The following is a 15,487-nucleotide window of genomic DNA, read 5'->3' as shown; positions in this document are numbered from 1 at the left end:
GTAGTAATAATTAAATTTAAGAAATTCTCAACCATACATTTGAAAAATAATCTCTACATAATCTTCATCTTAATTTTTCGACGGTTCGTACTAAGAAAATACAAACAATCATTTTCAAAAAAAAAATCTATTAATAAGAAATTGAAATTGCAACTCAATGAAAAAAAAACAAACTTGAAAGTAATTTTATCTATTTATTTATTAAAATTGCCATCCGCGCGAAATCCGCGCCTGAGCAAAATTAGTCAGCAAATCCGCGCCAAATCCGCGCTATCCGCGCGAAACGCGCCATCCGCGCGACCCGCGCCGTCCGTAACAACCCTGCAGTTGTTGTTGTTTTTACATTTCTATCAGTTAGTTAAGGCATACTCATGAACATTATTTGATATTTTTGTTAAAAGTCGTTACAATCTGAGGGAAGGCAGTGTTTTGAACGAATTTTAATAAACTTAAACGTATTTTTTTTGTTAAAGAGGAACCATATATTTACAAGTAATGTACACTTTCAAACGCACGCATTTCACTCATCAAACACGTGCTAGCTCGATTTGTTTCAGGCTCTTTGCAATCGTTCTGTTTTATTTAGATCATTAATTAGTGAAGCACCATCAACGGATTAGTTTTTGATTGGAACTCGTCTTAACGCGCAAACTACGCATGTTAGCTTTATCATACTTTCTCACTCGCAGCTGCGCGCAAATCGGCTTCTTTAAAACACAATCTTAACACTAACCAGCAATCATCGAATTTGTTGGAGCTCTACCGAAAACGCTTCTTCACTTTTCTCCAGTTCGGAAGCTCGCACTCTTAATTAATAATTACAGTTTTTTCGTCTTCTGATTTTTGTTAGTGGCTAAAACTAAACGATTCTCCGCTGCTGCTGCCTCGTCAAAAAACCGCCCCAACTGCGATGTTTAATATTAATCACCTTACAAACTACAGTGTATAATAAATTAACGGACGGCGTCGCTTATCAGCAGGCCTGCCAACAAAAAAAAAGAAAAGCAAAATTAATTCCGCGTCCGTTTAGTTAGAGCGGCCGAAACCAAAATCTTACCTGCAGTCTCAGCGAGTTCATTTCGTAGCCCCCTTTACTCTGCATCTGGTTCTGTATCGCCGAAAGGTGGTTCGTTGTCAGCTCGACGTCGTTGGATCCGATGTGGCCTGTAAGTAAAAAGGAGGTAGGTAGGAGTATAAGTTTGCATTTTTAGATGGCGGTCAATCATAGAGTTGCGTGGATTCATTAGCAAATGCTGCACAAAAGTTAAAAAGTACCGCGCCGCGCCGTCATTAGTTAGAGTGGATTCGGTTTTTGGCGGTTAGTTTGTTGCACAAATGGCTGGTTTGCAACTTGAGTATGTGTTGTGTAGAAAGTGGTTTTAAGTTTTTACCGAAGTTGTCTAACATTGTTTTTCCAATAGCATGGAAAAAACAAAAAAAATCTTAATTTAATTATGATTATCACTTTGGGACCATCCGTAAACCACGTGGAAACTTTTCTGGTACACTCAAACCTCGATGTTTTGACACCAACTCACTATGGTACATTGGGTGGCCAAGTTTAAAAAAAGTGACCTTCTCCAAATATTTTTTGGTATTTTTTTCTCGAAAGTAAACATTCTAACTAAGAAAAATCCAAATTTTCAAATCTCTAAGTTTGTTTATTACGGAGATACGAAAGCTGAAAGTCAAAAATTGGAATAAAAAACTAGCGTTTTTCGTAAAAAAGGCTGATTGTTTAATTTTAACATAGCTCAGCCATTTTAAATATTTTACTAGGACAATTATACATCGTTGGAAAGGTAATGAGATGAGCTTTGAAACTATTAGTAGATAAATGTTGTTTCCAAACCAAAAACTGAAGTTTTCATCGAATAACTGGAGCATTTTTTTGACAAAACTTATTTTTTTGTGTTTGTTAATCGAGTACTTTTTTTGCTAATCGATGCTAAACATGAAACTAAGATCACTTGAAAGATTGGATCATAATCTAACATTGCTGAAATTTCCAGCCTGCGATTTTTTGCGTTTTCGGAGATATGCCATTTAAACATTTACGTTTTATCAAAATTTGCTGCAATCTACATATGCGCCCGTTTATTTTACTGCGTCGCTTCAAAAATCAGTACCTGGTTTCAAGAAGTAAAGTAGTAAAAAAGTAAAAAAGTTTCTCAAGCGAAACTGGAGAATGGAGAATCTCAGTTTGACTCCGAAAAAAGTATTCAGCAAAATATTGACTTAGCATGATGAATTTCTGCGATCAATCCATGAAACTGATCCACATTTAAGTTCTATGTTGGTTAGTACAACACGTCATAAAAAGTACCTTTAACAAATCCTGAAGCCGTCAGAAACTCTATAATCAAATGAATTTTCATGAACAAGAACATTAGGATTAGTAAGAAAATGTGTTGTATTGTATCGTTTTACTTCATAATTAATATTTTGAATAAAATTAATTTTTCTGTTATTTGATTTAACAATTAAAATATTCGCAATTTATGCCCGTAAGGGTCAAGTTATATGGCATGGACTTACAAAAAGAAACACACAGCAGTAAATAATAAATATTTGACTTAAAATGAATTTATTACGCTTAACAAAATTTTGTTAGTGGGGAGGAGGGGAGGGAGGGGGGTGAAAGAAAGAGGGGGGAGGGGTTGTGTCCTTGAAGTGGGGATGTATTAGCTTATCCATAATTTAATAATATAAACTTGCAATACAATATATACGCAATTCTGTTGAACTTGCAAATGTATGAAAATACTATTTATTATAAACAATTAACTATTGAAAAACATGAAAAGTCATAAAAATCGACGCATACCATTTCAATACCATGAAAAAAACGAAACTATTGGCACTACGCCCCCCGGGGCATGGCCTTCCTCTAACGTGGGATTTCTGCTCCAGCGCCTCTGACGAGACAGGAGAAACCGGGACCGACGTTTTACTTCACCATCCGATAGAAGCTCAGTGGATAAGGCGGGAATCGAACCCGCGTCTCATAGCATCATCGGGATCGGCAGCCGAAGCCGCTACCCCTGCGCCACGAGACCCCCATTTCAATACCATACATTTACCCAAATTTGTATGAAAAAAACATTTAAAAAGCAAAAAAAAAATTTGGCCGCCTGTTTGTATAGGGATGGCCCATAGTGCAACTGTTGTCAAACGAACGGGGTCACTTTTTAGTTTGACACCCCTTTTACACGGAGTTCACACACACTACCAAACGTATCTTTTGACACTTTTTAGTTTGACTTTGACCAACCAACGGGGTACAAACTAAAAAAGTGTCAATCGAAAAAGTGACCAACCACCGGGGATTGAGTGTAGTCTCAGCCTCACCTCCCTTATAGACAATTGTCCATACAAAAAATATTTGTTGTATAGAGCGTGGATTTCATTTCTGAACATCAAGAATCAAATCGATAGTTGCCGAGCTATTGTCAGTAGAAAAAATAAGGCTGATGGAACACCGGCAGTCGAGCATTTTTGTTTTTTTTTTTATCTCAAGCAGGTAGAAATAACTGGAAAAGTTCAAGTTCTGTTATTGGCAGGTCAGAACTTGTTATTAAAAGTTTTAATAATTTAATAATTAAAAAAATAATAAAATTAAATTAATAATTTAAAACACCCAGATTAGCTGTTAAAAACAAAAAATAATTTTACAGAAAATTAACAAAGAAAAAATTGTTCCCGGTAACTCAATTTGGAATTGGTGAGATAAATTTTTGCGCTAGTAAATAAATGATTTTGATATTGATTTCTTATTACAAGCTAATTAAATATTATTGCTAGGTTCCAATTAAATATAACATACATTGAAATGCTGAATGAAATCAGTAAACATTGGCTGACGGTTTACTCGATTTGAGCAATTCTCTACCAAAACCGGAAATGGATTTTATTTGTATTTTTTGATTTGGCTCAAACTTTGTGGGGGCCTTCCCTATGACCAAAGAAGCCATTTTGCATCATTAGTTTGTCCATATAAATTTCCATACAAATTTGGCAGCTGTTCATACAAAAATGGTACGTAAATATTCGAAAATCTGTAACTTTTGAAGGAATTTTTTGATCAATTTGGTGTCTTCGGCAAAGTTATAGGTATTGTTGAGGACTATTTAGAAAAAAATAGGTACACGGAAAAAAAAATTTCCCGATTTTTTTATTAACTTTTTTTTCACAAAAACTCAAATTCCCAAAATACGTATTTTTTGATTTTCGAGATTTTTTGATATGTTTTAGGGGACAAAAATTCGCAACTTTTGAGCTATAGAGAAACATGGTCAAAAAATCTGCCGCCGAGTTATGATTTTTTGAAAAACTGGTGATTTTTGGAAAAAATCGAAATTTCATACATACAATTTTTTTGACCTCATTTTTTTATGCAAAATTGAATTTGCAATCGAAAATTACTTTACAGATTTTTTGATAAAGGGCCCCGTTTTCAAGATATAGCCACCGAAAGTTTGATTTCAGCGAAATATTTGCAGTTTTGCGATTTTTAAAAATAGTGACCATGAGTGACCATTTCTAAAAATTTTTTTTTTGAAAAGTTCAGAAAATTTGCTATAAAATTGTCTAAGAGACATTGAAGATTGGACCTCTGGTTGTTGAGATACAGCGGCTTAAAGAAAAAGAAACACGAAAATTGAAGTTTTCTAAGTCTCACCCAAACAGCCCACCATTTTCTAATGACGATATCTCAGCAATTAATGGTTCAATTTTCAATGTTAATACATGAAACATTCGTGAAATTTTCCGATCTCTTCGAAAAAAATATTTTGAAAAAAATTAAATCAAGTCTAACATTTTAAATGGGCATAATATTCAATGTTTGGCCCTTTTAAAATGTTAGTCTTGATTTAATTTTTTTCAAAATATTTTTTTCGAAAAGATCGGAAAATTTCACGAATGTTTCATGTATCAACATTGAAAATTGAACCACAGAGTAATCCAGAGGGAGCACTGGCATTTAATTTATGGTTGCGTTACGCGGTACATCGTGGTACATCCCCCCTTCAGGAAAAACTTAGCATGAGAAGCTATTTCTTTGCTATCTTAGTTCACTGGATTTTCAGAGGCGTTACGTTTTTTCAATGACAGTTTTACTTGTCAGAAATTTAAAACATTACTCAATCCGACTCAATCAGTTGAAAATTCATAATTTTTAGGTTGCTTTCGAACTGTTATCAGTTTTTCCGTTAAATATTCGATAAGGCGTTTACCGAGCCGCAGGGCGTCTTAACGTCTTGCAGATGGGAAAGTTGGCTTGCACAAGTTTGCGTACGTCGCCAGTGGCTGATTAATTGCTTGATTGAAAAGCTACCGAGACGTTAATTCCGAGTAGGTATTGGCTTACTTTTAATGACCAGAGTTGTGAATTGACTCTCAAAAGTGCCATCGCTCGAAGTTCCGAATTCTATTGATTTGTGATACATTGCACTTGTGTTCCCGGCCTTGGAGGGGGGAGGTGGTGATTTAAACAGTTTTCTTGCTATCAAAACCCCGCAGCTCCCAAAGAAACATGTCCCGCGTATTTTATACTTCCTCCGTTTGGTTTTCATTTGAAAATAAGAAACAATTCCCATTATATCAATTAAATGTATAGCCGCTTAAAATTATATTTGCCTTATTATATTCAAACATATGCCAAACATATTGAAAAAAACATAAACATTTCTTCGCAATCCGAGCCTGGCTGATTTCCTCCCTCAGCAAAACATGACATTTCTTTAAAGCCGACTTTCCGGCCCCGAGACGAGGTCAGTTTGCCGGGCGGATTATCTCCTTCATCAAATCAAAAAAAAAAATCATGATCGGCCCGTCAAAGATTTTTTTTTCAAAACGAAACAAAAGTCAGTTTGACAGGCAATTATTTTTAATTCTTGGCTACTAGATTCAATTCAAATATCCGTTCAGAAACATAACGCCTGCTACCCTTATAGGTAGATCCAACAACAACAACCGTAACGCAGCCACAAAATTCGATGACATTTGTTCGGACTGCGTCCTCTGGATTACTCTGTGATTGAACCATTAATTGCTGAGATATCGTCATTAGAAAATGGTGGGCTGTTTGGGTGAGACTTAGAAAACTTCAATTTTCGTGTTTCTTTTTCTTTAAGCCGCTGTATCTCAACAACCAGAGGTCCAATCTTCAATGTCTCTTAGACAATTTTATAGCAAATTTTCTGAACTTTTCAAAAAAAATATTTTCAGAAATGGTCACTCATAATCACTATTTTTAAAAATCGAAAAACTGCAAATATTTCGCTGAAATCAAACTTTCGGTGGCTATAACTTGAAAACGGGGCCCTTTATCAAAAAATCTGTAAAGTAATTTTCGATTGCAAATTCAATTTTGCATAAAAAAATGAGGTCAAAAAAATTTTATGTATGAAATTTATATTTTTCCAAAAATTACCAGTTTTTCAAAAAATCATAACTCGGCGGCAGATTTTTTGACCATGTTTCTCTATAGCTCAAAAGTTGCGGATTTTTGTCCCCTAAAACATATCAAAAAATCTCGAAAATCAAAAAATACGTATTTTGGGAATTTGAGTTTTTGTGAAAAAAAAGTTAATAAAAAAATCGGGAAATTTTTTTTTCCGTGTACCTATTTTTTTCTAAATAGTCCTTAACAATACCTACAACTTTGCCGAAGACACCAAATTGATCAAAAAATTCCTTCAAAAGTTACGGATTTTCGAATATTTACGTACCATTTTTGTATGAACAGCTGCCAAATTTGTATGGAAATTTATATGGACAAACTAATGATGCAAAATGGCTTCTTTGGTCATGGGGAAGGCCCCCACAAAGTTTGAGCCAAATAAAAAAATACAAAAAATAAAAATGGTCGAAATCGGCCGGTTTTGTAGAGAATTGCTCATTTGTAAATGAATAAAGCGATCAATGATTGAATGATTTTCCATAGTTGATACTTTGAGTTGTTATTGTCTTACTCTCTCATAAAGGAGCGTTCTTTTATTACGTAACGCAGTTGGGGGGAGGGGAGGTCGGAGGCCGTGTTACGCTCCATACATTTTTTTTTTAAATTTGTATGAAAATTTTGGGAGAGGGGGTCTAAAATCCGATTTTTTGCGTTACGTAATAAAAGAACGCTCCCTAAGATCTGTTCAATAACAATTGTTAGACTAAGTGGTTTTTTTTAGGAAAAATCAGATATTTTAACAGGGCTTGTTATTGAAATGACCTCCGTTTTGTTATTCCCACCTGCCCGGGCTACTATGAGCAATTCTCTACAAATTCGGCCTATTTTGTGCATTTCTATCCAGGTTTTTAAGCGAAAATGGCGTTCGAATGGTGAACGCCCAAAATGTCAAAATCACGCAGTGGTACCAACATTACGAAAAAAGTGTGCCATGGCATGACAGCCGCATTTTTTTTTTCTAATGTTGGTGCTACTGCGCGATTTTGACATTTCGGGCGTTCAATATTCGAACGCCATCTTCGCTTAAAAACCTGGATAAAGAAGCAATTTTGATTAATTGGTTCACCCATCCAAGTACCCATACAATTTTGATACGTTTGATACGTTGATATTAAAAAATCTGTCACGAAAATTAAATTTCCTCAATCCGTTGTTATATTTTATATTTTTCTACATGTTTTAGTGGACAAAGAAACCAGAAAATTTCAGAAAAGTTTAAATTTTCAGCATTGAAAATTGGACCATTATAGTTGCTGGAAAAAAAGCACCAAATTTAGAAAATTTAAATTTTCCTGTTTGATTTTTCTTTTATCCGCTGTAACACGAGGTCCAAACTGAAATGTTTCTTAGACGAAATTCAGGAAATTTTCTGAACCAACCCTTGGATTTTTTTTTGTTTTCAGAAATTGTTGCTATTTAAAAATAACGAGAAACTGTAATTTTTTAGTTAAAATCAAACTATAAGTGTCCATATCTCGAAAACGGTTCATGGTATAAAACATTCTTTAAAGCACTTTAGGATTGCAAATTCAATTTATATTAAAAACTGTAATCAAAAATGTTTTGGTAAACATTTTTTTCCAAAAATCCAATGTTGCGAATTTTTGTCCTAAATTTTTGTTTCAAAAACTAGAAAATATGTATTTTAAGAAATTGCGGACTGGTTACACAAAATAGGAATCTGAATACTCGAAAAATTTTAGCTTGAGAAGGGATTCGTTTTTTTTTTCACCAAAAATGGTACACGGAAAATACTGGGCTGAGAGCATGGCCCAGTAAAGCTGTCCAAATTTAGTGAGCACAGCTACTTTTCATTTCCTTTTGGGGTCCTAAACAACTCAACAACTAAAGCTTTGGAACGATTGGTTAAGTCCACACTTTGGGCAAAGCGTATGAAAATTAGTATGGGGAAATTTTTTTTTTGGATCTTGTTTTTTTTTTTCAAAAATCCACGTTTCGCGCTATACTAAAAACGGATTCATATTCGGTTGCTTTGGAATGTGCGCTACAGCTTTCCCGAAGAGAAAATGGCGCTAACTTGCTCCTAAAAAAAGGAAAAGCGTTTCCAAAACTGGTCTGAAATGTGTAGTTGTTCGAATATCACGTTTTGATGAGATTTGAGGACGCTGTATCAAGAACAAGTTAGCTTCATACCCTCTTCGGGAAAGTTGTAGAGCACCTTTAAGAGCATCCCATTATGAGTCCGGTTTTATTATAGCGTGAAACGTGGATTTTTTAAATATCAAATAAAAAAAAATTATTTTCCCATAAAAATTTGCATGGCAAAGTGCGGACTTAATCAATCGTTTCAAAACTTTAGTAAGTTGTTTAGGACCCCAAAAGGAATTGAAAAATTGCTGTGCTGGGAAATCGATTTTGTTATTGTACCCTAATGGCACAATTACCGAATGCTGTTCAAAATATGAAAATAAAAGTAACTTATAACTATTACTAGAACATTTGCTCTAAATTTTATTTGAATGCGAGATACAATTTCACAACAAAAAAACAAAAACATATAAGGAATATTAAGTTGGTAAAATAGATTTTTGCATCCACTGACCCCTGAATCTTTTTGCCTTGTTTTTGTTTTTTGACGTTTGGCTTCTTTTTAACTGGACTACAGTCCAGTTATCGGGCACCCAGCCAAAAAGCAGCCCAGTTAAACAACACCCAGTTACCGAACAAATACTGTACTTAAAATCGATAATTTTTCAAACAAAATTTCAAAAATCATTTTTAGATGCAAAATCAAATTTTTAATCGTTTTAAGTTATAGGCATTATTAGGCAAGTTTTTCAACATAATTGTATTTTTTTTTATTTAACTGTCTACTGCCCAAATTTTTTGTTCTTTTTTTTATTTTTCCGTTGTTCAGGAGGTCATTTTGAGCAATTTTTGTTCTACGAAAATCTTTACTTCTCTTGTTTTATGCTTTTCTTGTTATATTTTTAGGTATTTATATTTGCATTAATCTTGTTTAGTTAATGCTTGTTTCTGTTTTTATGTGGCTTATACTAACGCTTATCATCCTTTTGTCTTTTTAATTTTTTCATGTTTTTTACAGCCACTTTTTGATTTTTTGCATATTTTCACATTTTTATTCTAGAATGAAACCATTTTCATTTATATTGTTTAAAAATGCTTACAGGCATATTTTGCGACAATCCAAAAATACTGCATACTTATTTTTACATATAATAAAGAAAGTATTAGTAAAAAACACAGCCAAATTTACCCCATTTTTTTTAACATTGGCAAAGTCATATAAAACAACTCACACTTCCAACCCTAAAATTTTCTTAAATTTAAGAGTTCTTATTTCCAATGCTTTTTAAAGATCAAAAAATGGTTGAATAAATATTTTTTGGCGAATTTTTATGTTGAAGTCCACCTAGAGGCGGGGTTGGGTTGTAGAGAGTTAAAAAACTTCAAGGGAAAGCAACCCAGCAAAAATATTATTGAAAAGCTGAGAAAATTTCCTACGATTTTCTTGGTTTTGGACATTGCTGATTGCTGAATACAGCCTCCATAAGTTTAAATTTTGTGTAAAATTAAAATTTCTTGGTGTTATCCTATGTTATCGAACTAGCCATCATTATTCCACTCGTGATATCTCGGAATTTTTTAGGTAGATTTTCAATACTGAAAAATAAAATTTCATATCCTTCATATGGTTCAAAAGAATCAAAAGATGCTTTTTTGCAATTCCGTCGTGAAACTACTTACTTTCCCTGTCATTCTTGAACGACGAAATAGCCTACTTTTCTGTACAAAAATAACAGATCAATTAGCAACGCTTTTCAAAATAAATGCTGAAAAGTTCTACTTTACGACCTCGGTGAACCTCGTTGGATAAATGTATGACTCGTGCTGAAAAAATCCTCTTTTTGCAACTTGTTGCCTAAACTACTATTTTCCCTAAGAAACAAAATCGATCAGAAAATCCCTTCTCAAGAAACATATTTTCGAATATCTAAAACCCATTTTAGTATGGACAGCTGCCAACATTTTATGGATACTTGTATGATGCAAAATGCCTTCTTTGATTATAGGATAGCCAAAAAGTTTCAGCTAAGCTGGTTGTCGTGAAGAATTGCTCTATCCCCTTTTTTTTTAAACTAACCTGTGTGCACAAAGTTGGTGGGGTTGCCGATCATAGACCGGTCTATCCGCAGCCGCTGGTGGTGGCGCCTTCGCCGCGGGCTCTGCGGCTGGTGGAAACAGCACGAGAACCACTGCAGCCAGATATCGCCCGTGCTGGCCATCTTGCCGCTCTTCAGTTTTCTCTCCACCCTGGATGAGTTTGCGGCGTCGGGCCCGCGTCCGACTGCCTCAAATAAGGAAGTTCTAGTTGGACACGCTACTAGTTGGTGCTGTTGGTGTTCTGAAAAAGAGGAAAAAACAAAGAATTAATATTGAAATCAGGTGCATTGTGCGCGTCTTCAAATAAGGAGGGGGATCATAATTTACGCCTTGGTCCGACGACTTCCTTTTGTCTGTACAGTACACACTACGCTTTGCTTGACGACCTTGGGGTGGCTTGGTATCTTGGCCAGAGATCACTATGGTCATCTTCCCCCTCGTTACTCGTTGGCAAGTGAGCCGCGTGTTTGTGGTCATAAACAGACAGAACAGAGCATTTCTTGTGCCACAACACTGACTACCAACTCTGTGGCGGAAGCTTTTAGCTGCAGGGGTGCTCAAATAAATTTAAATTCTTGAAAGTTATCTTAATAATACAATTTTTAGCCTATTTAATAACCAAAGTCTTTAATGTTTCCAAATGTTTTAACAATATAAAGTCTTCAAAATTACCTCTCCAATATTATCCAAATATATCATCGTAAAAATTACTATATATTAAGAACCCCCTTCCAAGTTGTGCCAATATCAACCAGCCAGCACAACCAAACCAAAACCTCCGCACGAACTCTGGCTCTGGTTATGCTTTCAGGGTCAGACATTAACATTTTCTACACTGAGGTTGAGCATACTTTTACTGGTACACTATACTTTAGAAAGAACGAGAGAAACCCCCTACTCCGCAGACAAAGAACTGGCGCGATCGCAGACATTGTGGCTCTCAAGACTTGCTAGGTGGAGGATGAGGGAGAGGCCAACAAGAATCGCTTTATCTTTGGCCCTCAGCCCCTGGGGCGTGCGATCTGCGTGTGATCGTTAAACCCTAAGCCAACGAGACTTGTTTTTGTCTAGGGGTTATGACTTGGGTTACGTTCTCCGCCCTAGGCGGAACTGTTTGTAAACAGTGAGAGAATGGAAGGGTTGGTCAATTAAAAATTGTTTATTTGCTAGTAAAAGAGCATTCATGAACATTTTGAGTTCTATTTAAATTATTACATTTTAATACTGCTAGTATTTGAGTTTTCCAGATTTAGGCACGGATTACTTCAAATCTTCCTATCTTCAAAATTTCAAGTTTACAAATCTTTAAGTTTTCATACGTAGGGTTAATATACCCATTTTAAGCCTTATAAACGGTCGTGTTTGAATGATGCTGGATAATCTGGAGTGTTCCATGAAATTTAATAAAACCAAGTACACCACGAGTTGAGCAACTTTTTGTGAACATTTCTGTTTATTTTCACTTATACTAAAAGTCATTCTATTCATTTTACAAGCATTTAAAAAAAAAAATTTCCCAAATGTATTCTAATCTGACGAGAATGCACTGGGCCACGCCCATTTTTCTATTTTCAGCTTAGTTCTTTTTTCTTCCAGCGCTCTTTTGGGTCTGCTTAGTGCTGCCATTTGTGACGAAATTTTAAGCGAACACTCACGAAAAGTGGCATTTATAGAGAAAGTTTCCTGGCATCACTGGTTGCGCTGCTGGTGGTGTTGGTGGCCACCCTTTGTTCTTTACTTGCCTTCGCTTCTCGCTCGGTTTTCTTCAGCCTTCGATTGGAATGGGTCGTCAAAAGTCAAATGTAAAAAGACTTGGCGCGATTATTTTTTTGATGGCGCTTGCTAATTATTTACATGTTTCGGGATTATTTTTCCAGTGAGTGACTAACTAATGTTCAAAAGAACATGTTGCCGGTAGTTGGAAGCAATTTTATATCTTAAGCGCTTTGAAAACGTTAGCGCAATTGAAAAGATATTGATGGCGACTTTCGTTAAGCAGTTAAGCTCTCATCTTGCATGCGGTTGTGTGTGCCAAAAAAATGATGAGAAATGGTCTCGCGAAATAGAAATTATGGTCAAAAGTGCATTAAATTTGATCTTTTTGGCCAGTAAGTGGCATACATTCGCGTGCTTACTCGAGGCGGTGATGTTGCTAGTGAGTTTATAGCCTTAAACTTTTGAAGCTTTAATCGAGCATCAAAATCTCTCTATGACGAAGATAGGTGTTTGATTATAAAGGGTATATTACCCTTATAAGGGATCTGTAATTCACATGTCTTCAAAAGTCTACAAACCTAAAAATTTCAGTTGAAAATTTAGTATAGAAAGTCTCTAAGCCACCAAGTCTACAATTATTCACGTGAAAACAAACCTTCAAGATATTATGATATTATCTTATAAGATATAAATCTACAAACCTTTGAAAGCTCATAAGATTCACGGTCTACAAGAGTTTTAAACTTCATGTCTTCGAATATATACAATATCTTAAATGCCTTTTTTCTCTTCAAGTCTACAAGTTTTCAAAAAGTCTACAAGAATAGGCTTCGAAAGTCAACATGTCTTGGAGTCTCCAAATCAGTATGCAATTAAATAGTCTTCAATTTATCAGATAACTTTAAGTTTTCTAGTAAAAATGATGTTACTAAGAGGCTACACTACCGTAAATTTGGAGTCGGGTATTGTTTGAGAACCCGGAGTTGGAGTCGTCAAATTCTTAGAAGTTGGAATAACAGTGTTGGAGTTGTAAATTTCTAAAAAGCTGGAGTACGAGTCAAATTTAAAGAAGGTTAGTTTAGAAAAAGAAAAAAAAACATGTCTGATTTTGAAAATATTAAGGCAAAAAGCTTCACAGCATCAAACTTCTAAGGGTTCATAAACAGATTGATCATATAAGTTTTTCCCGAACTAAAGTCAATCAATTTTTAAAAATGGTTTGATGACTAGAAAACATGTTTTATTTTAACTTGAATTCTACAGAAGACTTAAATACATATTAAAACATTGAAAGTTTTAAAAGATTTGTGCAGACTTTCATAAGGTCGAAACCCCCTGAAGATTTTCGTAATCTTATGAGAGTTTGGTAATCTTGTAAACTTCTTTTTCTGTGTAGTTGTTTTTTTTTTCGTTGAAAAAAATATTACACTTTAAACTGATTTTTTTAAACTACACAGAAAAAAAGTTGAATTTTGGAATGTTGAAAATTTGGTAGGTTGAATATTACCTTTTTTTTGAGTAATCTATATATATAAAAAATTTCGACGGTTTTGTTCGAACGCGAATCAGTTCAATACGGAGAGTCGGATCGAGGTGGTCTTTGTTGCGTTGGGTTCGTATAAGCCCAAGGAAGGTTCTTACGCCAAAAAGTAACAACTTTGGCCACTCTGGAACCGATTCCGGAAGGTCTGCAGATTGTATGGGAAAAGTAACGTAAAATCAAATTTTGATCACAGGAGGCTGAATTAGCAAACAAGCATTAAACGTCAGGAAAATTAAAAAGGGCAAGACGAAGTTTGCCGGGAAGAGCTTGTATTGCATAAAAAATGTGTAAAAATGTGAACCTGATGAATATTCATCAAAAACTGATGAAAATTCATCATTTTCTTGGGTAAAATTAATCAATTTTTTGCCTCAAAATCTGTCATCATTTCCTGATGAATATTACCATATTTTTTTTTATCTGTGCTGGTACTTTGGAAGGCGTCTACAAGTCACGTTTTTTTATGAAGAAAACAGCAAAAAAAGTAGTAATCCAGCAGCATGTAAAAAGCCTGGGTGTAAAATTAATTTTGCATTATTTCATGAAATTGTATGTAATATTACACCCTGAAATATGTAGCCCATCAGTATGGGAAACCTACACAGAAAAAAAGTTGAATTTTGGAATATTGAAAATTTGGTAGGTTGAATATTACCTCTTTATTTGTGTAATATTACATAAAAATGTGTAAAAATGTGAACCTGATGAATATTCATCAAAAACTGATGAAAATTCATCATTTTCTGGGGTAAAATTTATCATTTATTTTGCCACAAAATCTGTCACCATTTCCTGATGAATATTACCATCATTTTTTTTTCTGTGATACTTGACCGAAATGTCATGCTCATATATGCGTTTATTCATTCTATTCTTCATCGGTGTAATGGCCGAGCTGGCTAAGGCGCCAGTCTTTGCTGTTGGTGATGGGTTTGAATCGTCGTTTACCCCACCCATAGAAATTTGTCAGTATTTGATTCTGAGTCGATATGTATACGTGAAGGTAGGTCTAGATGAGGTATTTTAGAAGCTCATTTTTCGAGTGATTTTTCTCAGTGGAAGGAAAGCAAAACTGGATGCAATGGAAATAATCCACTGACCTGTTCTAGTTTCTAGTTCAAGTGCTTCTTCCATCATCGAGACTCTCTACTGCACCCAGCTGGTTCAGTATTGATCGCCACTAGATCCAATTTAAGCGCCTGACTTCATTCCGCCGCGGACAAAGTACACAGAAAAAAATAATGTAAATTTGGAAGCTGTAATTTTGGAAGGTTGAATATTACCTCTTTTATGATGTAATTTTACCTCATTTTAGACTGAAAAAGTGACGTTACACCAGAAATGTGGTAAAATTACACATTTCCAGAGGTAAAATTACACCTATTTTCTGACATAAAAGATGTACCCCATCCCAGATGTAATATTACCACGATTTTTTTTTTCTATGTACATGCAAATATAGACATTAAACAGAGCTGCAAAACTAAATCGAACGCTCTCATCTAATACCCGTTTAGCTAGATCAAGGTTAGGATACAAAACACACAATCGACCCAACCTTGGGTGACCCAAATCCAGTCTTCAGAGTCTTTGACTGGTTTGTCCTGAAGTTGTCC

General features: G+C 34.9%; 1 protein-coding gene across 2 annotated transcripts in view; it reads right to left on the bottom strand.

Moving 5' to 3' along the window:
- Positions 1-300: 300 nt before the first annotated feature.
- Positions 301-15,487, bottom strand: part of LOC120413939 (CDC42 small effector protein homolog) — a 135,618-nt gene continuing 120,431 nt past the window's right edge. For both annotated transcript variants that reach the window (XM_052709575.1, XM_039574938.2), the window contains 3 exons: positions 10,593-10,853; positions 1,058-1,164; positions 301-982 (listed from right to left, as the gene is read on the bottom strand). In XM_052709575.1, coding sequence (XP_052565535.1) covers positions 974-982; positions 1,058-1,164; positions 10,593-10,734 — 258 coding nt within the window. In that variant the 5' untranslated portion in view covers positions 10,735-10,853 and the 3' untranslated portion in view covers positions 301-973. The remainder of the gene's footprint in view (positions 983-1,057; positions 1,165-10,592; positions 10,854-15,487) is intronic.

This window comes from Culex pipiens, chromosome 3 (genome assembly GCF_016801865.2).
Source record: "Culex pipiens pallens isolate TS chromosome 3, TS_CPP_V2, whole genome shotgun sequence".
Lineage (NCBI taxonomy): Eukaryota > Metazoa > Arthropoda > Insecta > Diptera > Culicidae > Culex > Culex pipiens.
The sequence above is the reverse complement of the archived record's forward strand: the minus strand, read 5'-3'. Positions and strand labels throughout refer to the sequence as shown.